General features: G+C 46.0%; 1 protein-coding gene across 1 annotated transcript in view; it reads left to right on the forward strand.

Annotated features, from left to right (window-relative positions):
- Positions 1–12,204, forward strand: part of PDE8A (phosphodiesterase 8A) — a 148,966-nt gene that overhangs the window by 110,671 nt on the left and 26,091 nt on the right. The window contains exons 10-12 of the mRNA XM_008062089.2: positions 1,299–1,350; positions 1,438–1,480; positions 11,029–11,106. Of these exons, the coding sequence (XP_008060280.1) occupies positions 1,299–1,350; positions 1,438–1,480; positions 11,029–11,106 (173 nt within the window). The remainder of the gene's footprint in view (positions 1–1,298; positions 1,351–1,437; positions 1,481–11,028; positions 11,107–12,204) is intronic.

The following is a 12,204-nucleotide window of genomic DNA, read 5'->3' on the forward strand; positions in this document are numbered from 1 at the left end:
CACATTTTTTTTTTTTTAATCCAGTCCAGTTTGGATGGGCAGCACGGTTGGTTCCATGTTTTTGCTATTGTGACTAGTGCTGCAATAAACATGTGTGTGCAGCTGTCTTTTTTGTAGAGTGATTTAAGTCAGAACCTATCTTAAAGAAAGAATATGGAAGGTGGAAAATTATGAAATTAAATTGTAGAACTCCCAACTGTAAAATATGCAGCCATTAGAAATAATCATATTTACCGGTTCTAAGATTAGAACAAAAAAATAGAAATGGTCATCATAGAAAATTAAATTACAAGGAGAAAGTTCATGATATATTAAATGCAAAAAAGTAAAATATGATGTCATACCTAGTATGTAATCTCAATCATGCGAAGGAAAAAGGAGCAACAGCTCTTATAGTGACTGCTGCTCTTCATTGAGCCCCTTTCCCCAACCAGGTGTTCGGTGCCTGGTAGATGCCACTTCATCTCATCCTCACTGCAGCCCTGTGAGGTTGGCACTGTGATCATCTCCATTTTACAGATGAGGAAATTTAGGCTTAGAGAGGTCAGGTTTCTGACCCTGGGTCCGACTGCCGGTACATGGCAGAGCTAGGCGGCAGACCTCAGCGCTGATGCATCACTCACGTGCCTTGTCACCAGGCCTGGCTTCCAGTTGGTGATTGCCTCGGGGAGATGGATCTCTGTGGATTCTCTGTTCTGATTCTTTGCCCTTTTATGTCCTTTCCAAATTTTTTGTGATAAGTATATAGGGACTTGATTATCAAGGGGAAAAAGTGAAAAAACTGAAGGAACAATACATAAATGAAGAGAGTCAGCAGCTTCTGAGCTAAGCCTGCATTGCTTTGTTTGAGACTTATAGCTAGCAGAGCTCAGTGTGAACCCCGGCACCCAATGTGGCCTGTGGCTGTTTCCATGATATGAGCAGATGTTGGAACATCTTTCCCTGAAAAAGAGCATCAGTGTAAAGGGTTGTGAAAATAAAAACATGTTAAGGAAATAAAGGCTGTGACTGGTTAATTCGCAGGACATTTTATAAAAAAATGTATATTTTATCATCTGTTGCGATGACTTGGGAAGAATTTTGTTTTTACTGAAGTAAAACGTTATGACCTAATGTTTTCTACAGATAAGCCAAAAGATGTTTGTAAATTCTTGTTTATTTATTGGTGACCTTGGCTACAAAAAAAGTAAAGCATTTTGTGTATTGTGAAGGGGAGGTGCTTTTTTCATAATGACAGATTAACAACATGTCCATCAAATTAGTCAGGAGATAAATAATGCCTTGTTTTCTACTTGCAGAAAAATTAGACACTATGTGTCCATTATCAGAGTGTGCAATGGCAGTAGTAAGGTACGTGAGGAGCATCCTGGAATGCGGGCACATCCCAGCAAGATTTCCAGGCAATTGGAACTAATGCCTTTTAAAATTCCTTTTTAGGCTGAGAAAATATCAGAATGTGTTCTGTCTGACTCTCATACAGGTATGGTACCCATATTTATTCTTAGAGTCTGTTAAATTTTAGGAAAAATAAAAAACAGATCCTTACTCTGAATAGCTTGCATGGTACAGTGGCAGGACCATATTTTCCTAGCACCATAGCAACATTTCTCTCCTTGACTCCCCAGGGTGGACTGTGAATCAGAGGGTCACAGGTGTGGAGTGGGTTTCAGCCTATGGGTAGAGAACTGGTCAGCTGAAATGCATGAAATCGTGACAATGTGTTGAGTAAAGGGTGGTTTTGGAACCTATCTGTGCTTTAAGAGGCAGGCAGGGTTGGATGTTAGACCACCATCCTTCAACAAGGACATTTTCATTTGCCCTGATGGCCATCACCTCCAACCTCCAGGGAGGCAGCTGGGCCCCTAAGACTTGGCTCACCTCATTTGTCTCCTAACCATCCCTAGACATGATCTGCTTGTCCCATGTCTTTGTTACTGCAAATGCTTTTCCCTGGCTTGGAGTTGCTTGTTAGTCACCTGTTTCCTTCAGACATGTGTCATGGCTTTAGTAAGCCACTTTTTGCTCTGGCCTTAAGGATGACAGGGCTGGACTGTGATGAAGGGCCACTCTGGCTTCAGACTGGAGGATCTCCATCAAGTGTCTGTGTAGACACTCATGCCACCCTGCCGTGCCTGAGCATTGTGCTTTGGTTGCCCAGCTAGTCTGTTAGGGCTGCTGAGGAGGAGACTTTGTCTTCCATTCTTCTGCACTGTCAGTGATGTGCTTTCTGGAATACAGAAACAGTTCATTCATTCATTTTGAAAATATTTGCCTTGTGAGCACCTATAGTGCACAGTGCACTGTGCTAAGTGCTTTATATACAGTTTTGCTTATTGAAGCCTTGGAATAACCCAAGGAGATAAGCATTTTACAGATGGAATTCCCTTGTTGCAGGCAAGGAACCTTGAAAGGCAAAGTAATTTGTTGAAGGATATCTATCTAAGAAGTGGCAGAGCTGGCACTTGAATAGAATGGCTGACACCAGAGCTCTGTAGCATAGTTCTTGCAGCACTCCAAGAGCAGTTAGGGCTTTAATATGAAAAGAGACACATTGATACAAAGGCACACAGAGCAAGTGCTGAGAAGGATTGGCAGGAATGAGAGGGCCAGTGGTGCCATGGCCCACAGGAAGGAGAGTATTCCAGACAGGGAGAGACTGATTTGAATAAGAAGAGAGGCGTGAAAGGAAAGGCATTCTGGCAACAAAAATAGGCACAGAGTATGTTCAAGAAAAAGCAAATATTGCATTTTGATTGGTGTAAAGAATAGACAGGGAAAGAGAAGTTTAGATCAATAAGGACCCTTAGACTGGGCACAGTAGCTCATGCCTGTATTCCAGCACTTTGGGAGGCTGAGGTTGGAGGACTGCTTGGGGCCAGGAGTTCAAGACCAGCCTGGGCAACAAAGCAAGACCTCCCATCTCAATAAAAAATTAAAAAAAATTAGCCAGGCATGGTAGTGTTTACCTGTAGTCCTATCTACTCGGGACTGAGACAAGAGAATCATTTGAGTCCAGAAGGTCGAGGCTGTGGTGAGCCATGAGCTGTGGTCACTGCACTCTGGCCTGGGCTACAGAGTGAAACATTGTCTCAAAAACAACAACAACAACAACAACAAAACCCTTAAATGCTAGGTAGGAAATTAGAGCTATCATCTGTAGGCAGTAAGAGTCTCAGAGGACTTCTAAGCAGGTGAGTAGCATGATGCCATCCGAGCTCTGAGATGCTCTTAGAGTATGTATATAACAGATTACATGGAAGGAGACCAGAGATAAGAATACCAGCATTGCCATGGTTGAGAGGAGAGAAAACCAAAAGACTCCTCAAAAGGTGGTTTCTGAGCCTGGAGATATAGGGAGTGGCGGTAGGACTAGGGAAGATAAATGTGGAAAGCCTTGCCTGTGAAGTTCTGGTGGACAGTGGAGTGGGTTGTTTATTTACTTTGTCCATTTGTTCTGCTCTTACTTGCTGGGCACTGGTTCCTGTGTTCTACAGAGAGGTTAGGACTAGAGATGCAAGTATTTCTGACCTGAGCATTAGCAAGTAACACAGATGTTCTTGCAGAGCATTAGCAAGTAACACAGATGTGGAACTACTGAAACGGAGCCCAGGGATGGTAAAGCAGGGTGGAGTTATTGAGGAAGGAGAATGGCAGGAGAGGAGAGGAGGGTTGAGGCAGATTCTGAACGACCACCTGCCTTCAGAGAAGGAGGAAGCAGGAGCTGAGAGGGGAGGGGTCTGGGAGAGGGAATCTGGAGACTGTCACCAAAGCTAAGGGCTAGGAAAAGGGGAAACATCAAGAACAGTCAGGGCTGAGGCGCATGGAGAAGGCAGGGAGAGAGTATGGGCTAGAGATGGATGCAGCTTTAGCTTTTGGATCCAAGAGTTCATCTGTGACCTGGAGAAGTGACTGGTGAGGGCAGAAGCCAAATCGCAGGGAATAGAACAGTCGGGGTAAAATTAAAAGCACATGTCAGCCTGTTATGATAAGAGGCCTACCTGGCAGGCTCATAGGGTGTTTTCATTTGGTTTGAGGGTTTAAAAAAAATTCTTTAGAATAGCTTTAATGTATGCATGCCTATTACTTACATTCTTTTATTATAGAGGAAGAAACTGAGGCTCAGAAAAGTTTGATGATGGCTTAGAGTTGGGCAGCCAGGATACGACAGAGCTGGGACTGAGAGGCAGAGTCAGTGATACAGTCATAACATTGTGCTGGACCATTTGGTAACTTTACTTGATCACCACTCATTTAGGCATCTTACCCATCTTGCCCAGATGAGCCACCTGCCTTGTCCAATCTCCTCTCCCCCTCCTCTCCCAGCTTTGTGTCCAAAGATCTCAACTGGCCTTCTTGCCTTGGGAGGGCAGGTGGAGCTATTAAAGGCCATGGACCAGCTAGAGTCTTTGGTTATATACAACAAATCATTTCTTAAGCAGAAAAGAAATCTTTTATGAAGGACATAGATTTGTTTACCTATTAGACAAGAAAGCTCTGGACCAGTTTTGGAAAAAGAGGCAGGAAGCTAGCTGGTCAACTGCCCACTGCCCTAGGTATGCCATAGGAGCCATGTGGTTAGGGGCCACTGCTGTCACTGCTGAGTTTTGGGCACAACTGACCTGTTGAGGCCTGGATGTAGGTATTGCTGCCATACTATGGCAGCATGACTTCACACCCTCGCTTCCTTGCCTCACTCACTCCAGTGCAGACTCGGGAGGAAGCACTCATGTGGCTAGGCCTGGGTCACTGGCTCTACCGCTAACTGATATGGAGCATGGTAGTCTTCAGCCCCGTCCCTTCTGGCCTTGGAACTTCCCGGACGTGGGAAAGGAGGTTCAGGGTCTGGGCATCCAGGAAAGTAATCAAGTCCAAGCACATGCCCCCTCTTCCCTGGGCCATGTGTCATTTTCACATGACACTGTCTCACTGAAGATACCACGTGGTTGTGATGCCATCCAGTCTGTAAACCTTGACTTGCTCTGGGTTAGACCCTGAGCCTGGCTTCTGGCACATGAAATGAACATGGGTTTCACTGTCTAATGCCAGGTGAAAATAGTTTGAATGCACTGTACTTTGTAGTACAACGCTGGGGAGCTGGGATCTGGAAGAGAAGTTAGGGGCTAGCCAGAGGACAAGATGGGAGGAGCAGTGTACACAAAGACATCCAGACAGGTGAGACTGAGGCAGGCCAGTTTGGGCTCGTTGTGCAAGCAGAGAAAAGCCAAGATAATCTTTATAAATAGGTGAGTGAAAAAAGTCTTAGAAACTCCTGAATTTAGGAGTTACTTAGGTATAATCAGTAGGACTTGGGAACCAGCTTACTGTGCAATATAAAGAGGAAAGACTTGAGGATAACACCAAGATTTATTGCTTGGCCACTGATAACATTAATTAAAATAACAAGTGCAGGTAAGATAATAAATAGGTTTGTACAGAGATGGGATAGTGAGTTTAGGTCTGAACTTATTACATCTGGAGTGCCTGGAACATTCTAGTGAAGATTTCTGGTGTCAAAAAAATAGCCAAAACTCTGGGCCCTGCCTGAGCAAGCTCTCCTGAAGAGAGGAAGTGAGATAGGAAGACTGAGCACTAAGGTTGGAACCCAGCAATAATAGACATTTGAGAATAGAATTCTGAGGTACTGAGGGGGGTACTGAGGATAGAATTCATTCGTTTAGCCAGAACTCAGTGCACAACCACCATGTGCCAGGTCATGTCTTCATCTCTGCTCACAAGAAACCTGCATTCTAATTGGGGAGTGAGGTGGACAGAAAACAAGCATATAGTACATTAGATGGTGCTGAGTTCTGTGGAGAATAAAGCAAGGGAGGGGAGCTCAGGGGAATAGGAGGGGATCAGGACTGGCCTTGCCAGTAATGTGACAAGTTCAGGTTCAGGTGGTATGGAGTGGGGCCCAGGCCCTAGTGTACTTTGCAGGTGTTCTCGTGGGCCGCCAGGGTTGGGCTGTTGCTGAAGGCCTCAGAAACCACTGAAAAGTTGGAGGCTTGGTCTATATTTGAGAAAGTGAGCTTTCTCAGGAAGAGGAGGTAGTTCCTAGTGGTCCAAGGCTTCGGAGAGCACCGGGAGCATAAGGGTGACTGGAGGCTGTGGGATTGGCAGTCTGGAGGTACTTCTGGTACAGAGGAGTTGCTCCACAAATGCCCGCCTGTTGAGAGTGCCCGAGGAAGTGCTCTTGCAGTGTTGTGGTCCCTGCTGCCATGGTGTGCCAGGGTGTATCTGTACTTTGATTTGCTTGCAGGTGCAAATGCAGGTGTTGGCAAAGCAGGAGGAGTATGCATGTGGAAAAAGCTGCTATCTGCAAGGGTTGCAACTGGTTACCAGCTCTCTCATCACCTCCTTGCTTCTCCAGAATTCCCTGGATTTACCCAGCAGGTCAAGGAAATACTGCTCCTTTCTGGTGAAAAGATGGGCAGAATTTAAGGATCCTGTTTTAGAGAACTGGAAACCAGGAGCAGAGACAAAGCTGCAGGCAGTACTGAGCCTGAGCCCTGGCTGCGGAAGCCTGTTTAGTGTTCTCTCCATGGATGGGTTGATACCTCAGATCAGTATGTATTTGTTGAGCACTCACTAAGTTTGAGGCCCTGGGCTCAGTGCTCCTTTCAGAACTTGTGATCTCCTTAAAGTGTAAACCCCACACTTCCTTATTCATACCCTTGGTGTTCCCCAGGAGAGCTTCTGAGAGCCAGCTGCTGGGGAGACAGGATGGAGACATGGTCCATCTCTGCCTGTTGGTGATTAAAGAATCACCTCTTATTAAAGAATCATCTGGAATAGGCCAGGCATGGTGGCTCACACCTGTAATCACAGCACTTTGGAAGGCGGAGGCAGAGGCGGTGGACTGCTTGAGGCCAGGAGTTAGAGACCAGCTTGGGCAACATAGCAAAACCTTGTGTCTACAAAAAAAAAAAAAAAATCTAAAAATTAGCCAGTCATGGTGGCGCACACCTATAGTCTCATCTACTCAGGATGCTGAGGTTAAAGGATTGACTGAGTCTGGGAGGTCGAGGCTGCCATGAGTCATGATCATCATGATGATGCCACTGCATTCCAGCCTGGGTGACAGTGTGAGACCTTGACTCAAAAAAAAAAAATCATTTATAAAAGGCTACAGAGACTCGGGGGAGCAGTGAGCTTAACAGGGATTTTGGAAGCAGGAGGATCTAGTATTTACATAAGTAAAGTGAAAATGCTTAAGTAGAAATTGAAGCCTACTTAGTCTCCCTCTGTTCTTGCCTCAGCGTTGTCCTGAATACACACTGCTACTTCTCTCCAACTGTACCGCTCTCTGTATACAAACAGCTTTCTCCTCCTGAAAGTGCCCTCCTTCTCCTCCTCCCCCCTCCCTCCCTCTCTTTCCCTCTCCTCCTCCCCCTCCTTCTTCCCTCTCCCCCTCCTGGATGCAACTGCAAGACTCCATCTACCTCCTTTCTGTCCCAACTCCCAGAGAGCAGAAGTGATGACAGTCACTCTTAGTTTACCCATCTTTATTCCTCACTAGACCATCTCCCTTTAAGGACATGAAACCATATCTTATTCATCTTCACACCTCTAATGCCCAGCTTAGGGCTTGATACATGGTGGGTGCCCACTAAATGTGTGTTGAGTGGAATAAGAGGGGAAAAGATGAAGGTACAAATGGTAGGCTCATCACCCAGTCTAATCAGGCGGTGGTATGGACATTGATCATCACGAAGCTGAGGGAAAGGAGCAACGCTTTGGACTCCATGCGGTTTAGAGGAGGAGCAGTGTGAAGGGGTAAGCCTTTGGAGAGGGTACAGTGTCTTGTCTTAGACAGAAGGAGCAGATGTCAAGGCTGTTCCAGAGATGGAGGGCTCAGCAGCTGTACTGGTGCTGCACACTCGCGGTAAACACAAGTGAGAGCTGAAAGCCCGGCTGCTGCGGGCAGATTGTACCTGTCCTTGAATGCCAGGAGGTTCTTTATCTCTGAGATGCTGAAGGATTTTGAGCAGGGGAGCCACAGACAGAGTGGTTATATTTAGTAGTACTTTCATTTGCTCACAGGTGCAAATGCAGGTGTTAGCAAAGCAAACATGTATTTATCGGGCATCTCTTACATGTTAGGCACAGTGCTGGCTGCCTAGGAAAGAGAAAGAAAAGACTGTCCCTGCCCTCAAGTCATTCACAGTTGGCAAGGAAGACAAGACAATAAAGCAGGCTGTTACCCAGCACTGCTGAATGTTGTGAGGAGGCTTTAAGGAAAGATTTCCTAAAGGCTATGATCCCTGAGCTGCATCTTCAAAGAGGATCAGTATTAACCAGGTGAAAAAGATGGCATGGGAGAGGACAGTCCCATGTACAAAGTAAGCAGTTTGTACCAAGACGTTGAGGTTTGGGAGGCAAACTAACATATCGTAAGTAGGTCAGGGTGGCTAGAGAGAGGGGATCCAGATCTCATAGGACTCCAGATGCCACACCAAGGCATTTGAGTCTTGTCCTAAAGACAGGGACAAGCCTTTGAAGTGTTTTAATTGGGAGAGTGATTTCATCAGATTTTTGTTCTAGAAGGATCGATCACTTGGCTGCCTGTAGAGAATGGTTGAAGGGGGCAAGGTTGGGGCTGTAGTACCAATGTGGGAGGCTATTGTTATAGTCTAGAGAGGATGACAAGTGTCTGAGCTCAGACAAAAACAGAGCAGGGGGTAGATACAGAGGTTTTAGGAAGTAGAATCCATAGATTTGTCCAACCAGTTGAAAGAGAGGTCATGGATGACTTGTCTTTACCTTAAGCAAAAAGGTAGATGCTATTTAGTGACCTGGGTTAAAGAGCAAATTTGGAAAAAGATGAGTTCATTTTAGATAATGAATTCATTTGCAGTGCCTGAGGGTTATCCAAATGTAGGTGTAAGTGGTCAGTTAAGATGTACGTCGGAGCCGGGCTCGGTGTCTCAGCCTGTAATCCCACGCCTTTGGGAGGCTGAGGTGAGTGGATTGCCTGTGCCCGCGGGTTCAAGACCCGCCTGGGCAGCGAGACTTCATCTCTACAATAAATCAAAAAAATCAGCCAGGCGTGGTAGTACATGCCTGTAATTCCAGCTACTTGGAAGGCTGAGGCGGAAGGATCGCCGGAGCCCAGCAGGTCGAGGCTGCGGTGGCCGGGAGCGGCCACTGCACTCCAGTCTGGGCGACAGAGTGAGACTCTAACTCAAAAAAAAAAAAGAAGATGTACGTCTGAGCTGGGCTTGGTGGCTCAGCCTGTAATCCCGCGCTTTGGGAGGCTGAGGTGAGTAGATTGCCTGAGCCCGCAGGTTCGAGACCCACCAGGGCAACTTGGCAAGACCTCATCTCTACAAGAAACTAAAAAATTAGCTGGGTGTGGTAGTGCGCACCTGTGGTTCCAACTACTTGGAAAGCTGAGGTGGAAGGATCGCTGGAGCCCAGCAGGTCGAGGCTGTGGTGGCCAGGGGCGGCCACTGCACTCCAGTCTGGGTGACAGAGTGAGACTCCAACTCAAAAAAAAAAAAAAAAAAAGATGTATGTCTGGAGCTCAGGACAGTGGTCTGGGCTAAGATGCTACACAGGAATTAATTAAAGCTGTGGGAGGGAATGAACTCTCACAAGGAGGTTGTGTTGCTTGAGATGAAGAGCTAAGAATAGAACCTCTGGAAATTAACCTTTAGCAACACCAGGGTACTGAGGAAGAGGTAGTCATGAAGGAAACTAGGAAGAAAGAGTAGGAGGTGGAAGGAAAACCCAGAGAGCGTGGACTGTGCAAACAGTAGTGTCTGAAAAGAAGGATCAGTTGTGTCTAGTACCATAATCAAGTCAGGTAAGGATAGAGTTGTAGCCTTCAGAGTTAACAACAAAGGGGTCTTTGGTGACCTTGACAAGTTCACTTTCAGTGCCCAAAGAGAAGAGGATATGGCTTTGATTGGGTAGAAAAGCAAAGAGCAGGGGACCATTGCCTTGCTAGAGTCTGGCATGGCCATGTGCTCTTTGAGCCATGGCTGTCGCCATGCTTCCTGGCTTTGGTCTCCCTTCCCCACCTTGGGGAGGTGAATCTTCTCTTTTCCTTCTCTTTCTCTCTCTAATTTATTTCTGAATAACTTTTCTTTCTTAAAAAAAAAGAAAAGAAAAGAGCAGGTGAAGAGGTTTCTCAATGGTGCAGAGGGAATAGTACTAAGGGCCTGCATCTGGACCCTGTCTGTGAGCAGGGAAAGGAGGGGCTCTGTGTGAGGAAGCCAAGATGAGGCAGAGAAGCTGCTCCACAGGGTGGGAGGAGCTGAACTCAGTGTCCGCTTTGCTGTGCACTTGTCTGCAGAGCAGCTTCCTGTTCCCTCATCTGTGAGAGGGGGTTGCACTGCGAGGCCCACAGCACCACACATGGTACCCAGGAGCTGCACAGAGGAAGGGACAGAAAGAAAGATCAGCCTTGCTTTGTCAGTGATTGGCGAGGGGAGTCAGGGATCAAAAGGAGCCAAAAACAGCACCATTTGGAGCCTAGGAGAGCAGTGGTGCCCTTCACAGAAAAGAGGGAATCAGAGGGAGAAAGATGAACTGTCATTTGAAACATAACCTCAGACAGGGTTCACTGGATACTCTAGAAAAGAGAAGGTTCTCCCTGGGATATTTTAGAGCTTATGTTATAGAGAAAAATAGATAAAAGGTTGTTATTTCCTTTGGGGCAAGGGTGGATGGGAATCAAAATCTTCCCACCATTTTATTCAAATATATAGAAATGTAATAGAGGAAATTCTCCTAGGGTCATTTCTGCCAGTTGTTACTTTATGTTTGGGACTCTGTAATTATGTAGTCTGGAAACTGTAAAGCTCTTGTGTATGAGAATACTCTGTGGGATATTTTGAGAAAGTCAGCTACCTTAAAACTGAGTTCATAGTCTTTATCTCTACCCTGTATTGATTTTTGTGGCATCTCAAATTGTGTTCTAATTCTTAAAGTTGAAGATGGTTTAAAAAATTAGATTGGTAACTTTTCCTAATATATTGTTAATGTCACATTGAGGAGGTGATTTATAATTTGTTTCCACAGATAATCAGACAGGCAAGCATAAAGACAGGAGGAAAGGCTCACTAGATGTGAAGGGTGTTACCTGCCAAGCAAGTGATGGTGAGTGACAAAGACGAGCAAAGAAACTGGGACTGAGGCAGTGTTGAACATGTGGAAGGAACCTGGCCTGAGCTGCCGGGCTCATCTCCTGGCCACTGGCCACCTCCAGTTCTTGAGAGGGAGGAGGCCTTCTGGGAACCTGGGTCCCATTTCTCCCCCTCCCACCTCCTGCCATTGGGCTCCATTCTGAGCCTTTTGGAGTCAGAGAACAAAGCAAAGGAAAATATGTATTTACTGTGTATTCTGTAGTTTATTTTCTAAACTGTAACAGCAGGAAATGTCAATGGATCTGCTATAATTATATGAGTAATGCATTTGATCATTCTTAGAGAGATATATTCCACTGTGGGTTACAGTTTGCCGTAGAAACTTACCTTTTATGGGGGCAGTTAGAGGGTGGGGGGTTATGAAGAAGAATGTGGGCTTTGGTGTCAGAATAACCTTGGTTCAAGTGGACTTTGGTGCTTCCATTGCTTGTCTGTAACATGGGGATAATTTGCTGTCCCCAAAGGATTGTGTGAGGATTAAACGAGTGTGTGTGGTACCTGGGGAGGGTAGGGGCTCAGTTCATGTTAGCTGCCATCCTCATCTTCACCGTGGCCATCATGATTACAATCCCAGCATCCTCTGCCCGCTTGGGGCATTGCAGAGCCGGGCTGAGGTCACTTATGCCCAGGACAGTCTTCACTCATCTTATGCTAACCCTCTTGACCTCTTAGATTCCTGTATATTTTTCTTTGTGTGTATGGAGGTGGGGATTGTTTGTTTTTTATTTTTTGGGTTTGTTTTAGTCAGAGTCTCACTCTGTTGCTCAGGCTGGTGTGCAGTGGCACAGCCATGGCTACTGCAGCCTTTTGACCTGCTGAACTCAGGCAATCCTTCCGCCTCAGCCTTCCAAGTAGCTGGAACTGCAGGTGCACGTTACCATGCCCAGCTAATTTTTTGGCTTATTGCAGAGGCAAGGTCTTGCCAGGTTGCCCAGGCTGGTCTCAAACCTCTGAGTTCAAGCAGTCCTCTTGCTTCTGCCTCCCAAAGTGTTGGGATTACAGGCGTGGGCCAGTGTGCCTGGACTTTCTGTATTTTTTTTTTTTTTTTTTT

Source organism: Carlito syrichta, unplaced genomic scaffold, assembly GCF_000164805.1.
Source record: "Carlito syrichta isolate Samal-C Ts95f unplaced genomic scaffold, Tarsius_syrichta-2.0.1 Scaffold305654, whole genome shotgun sequence".
NCBI lineage: Eukaryota > Metazoa > Chordata > Mammalia > Primates > Tarsiidae > Carlito > Carlito syrichta.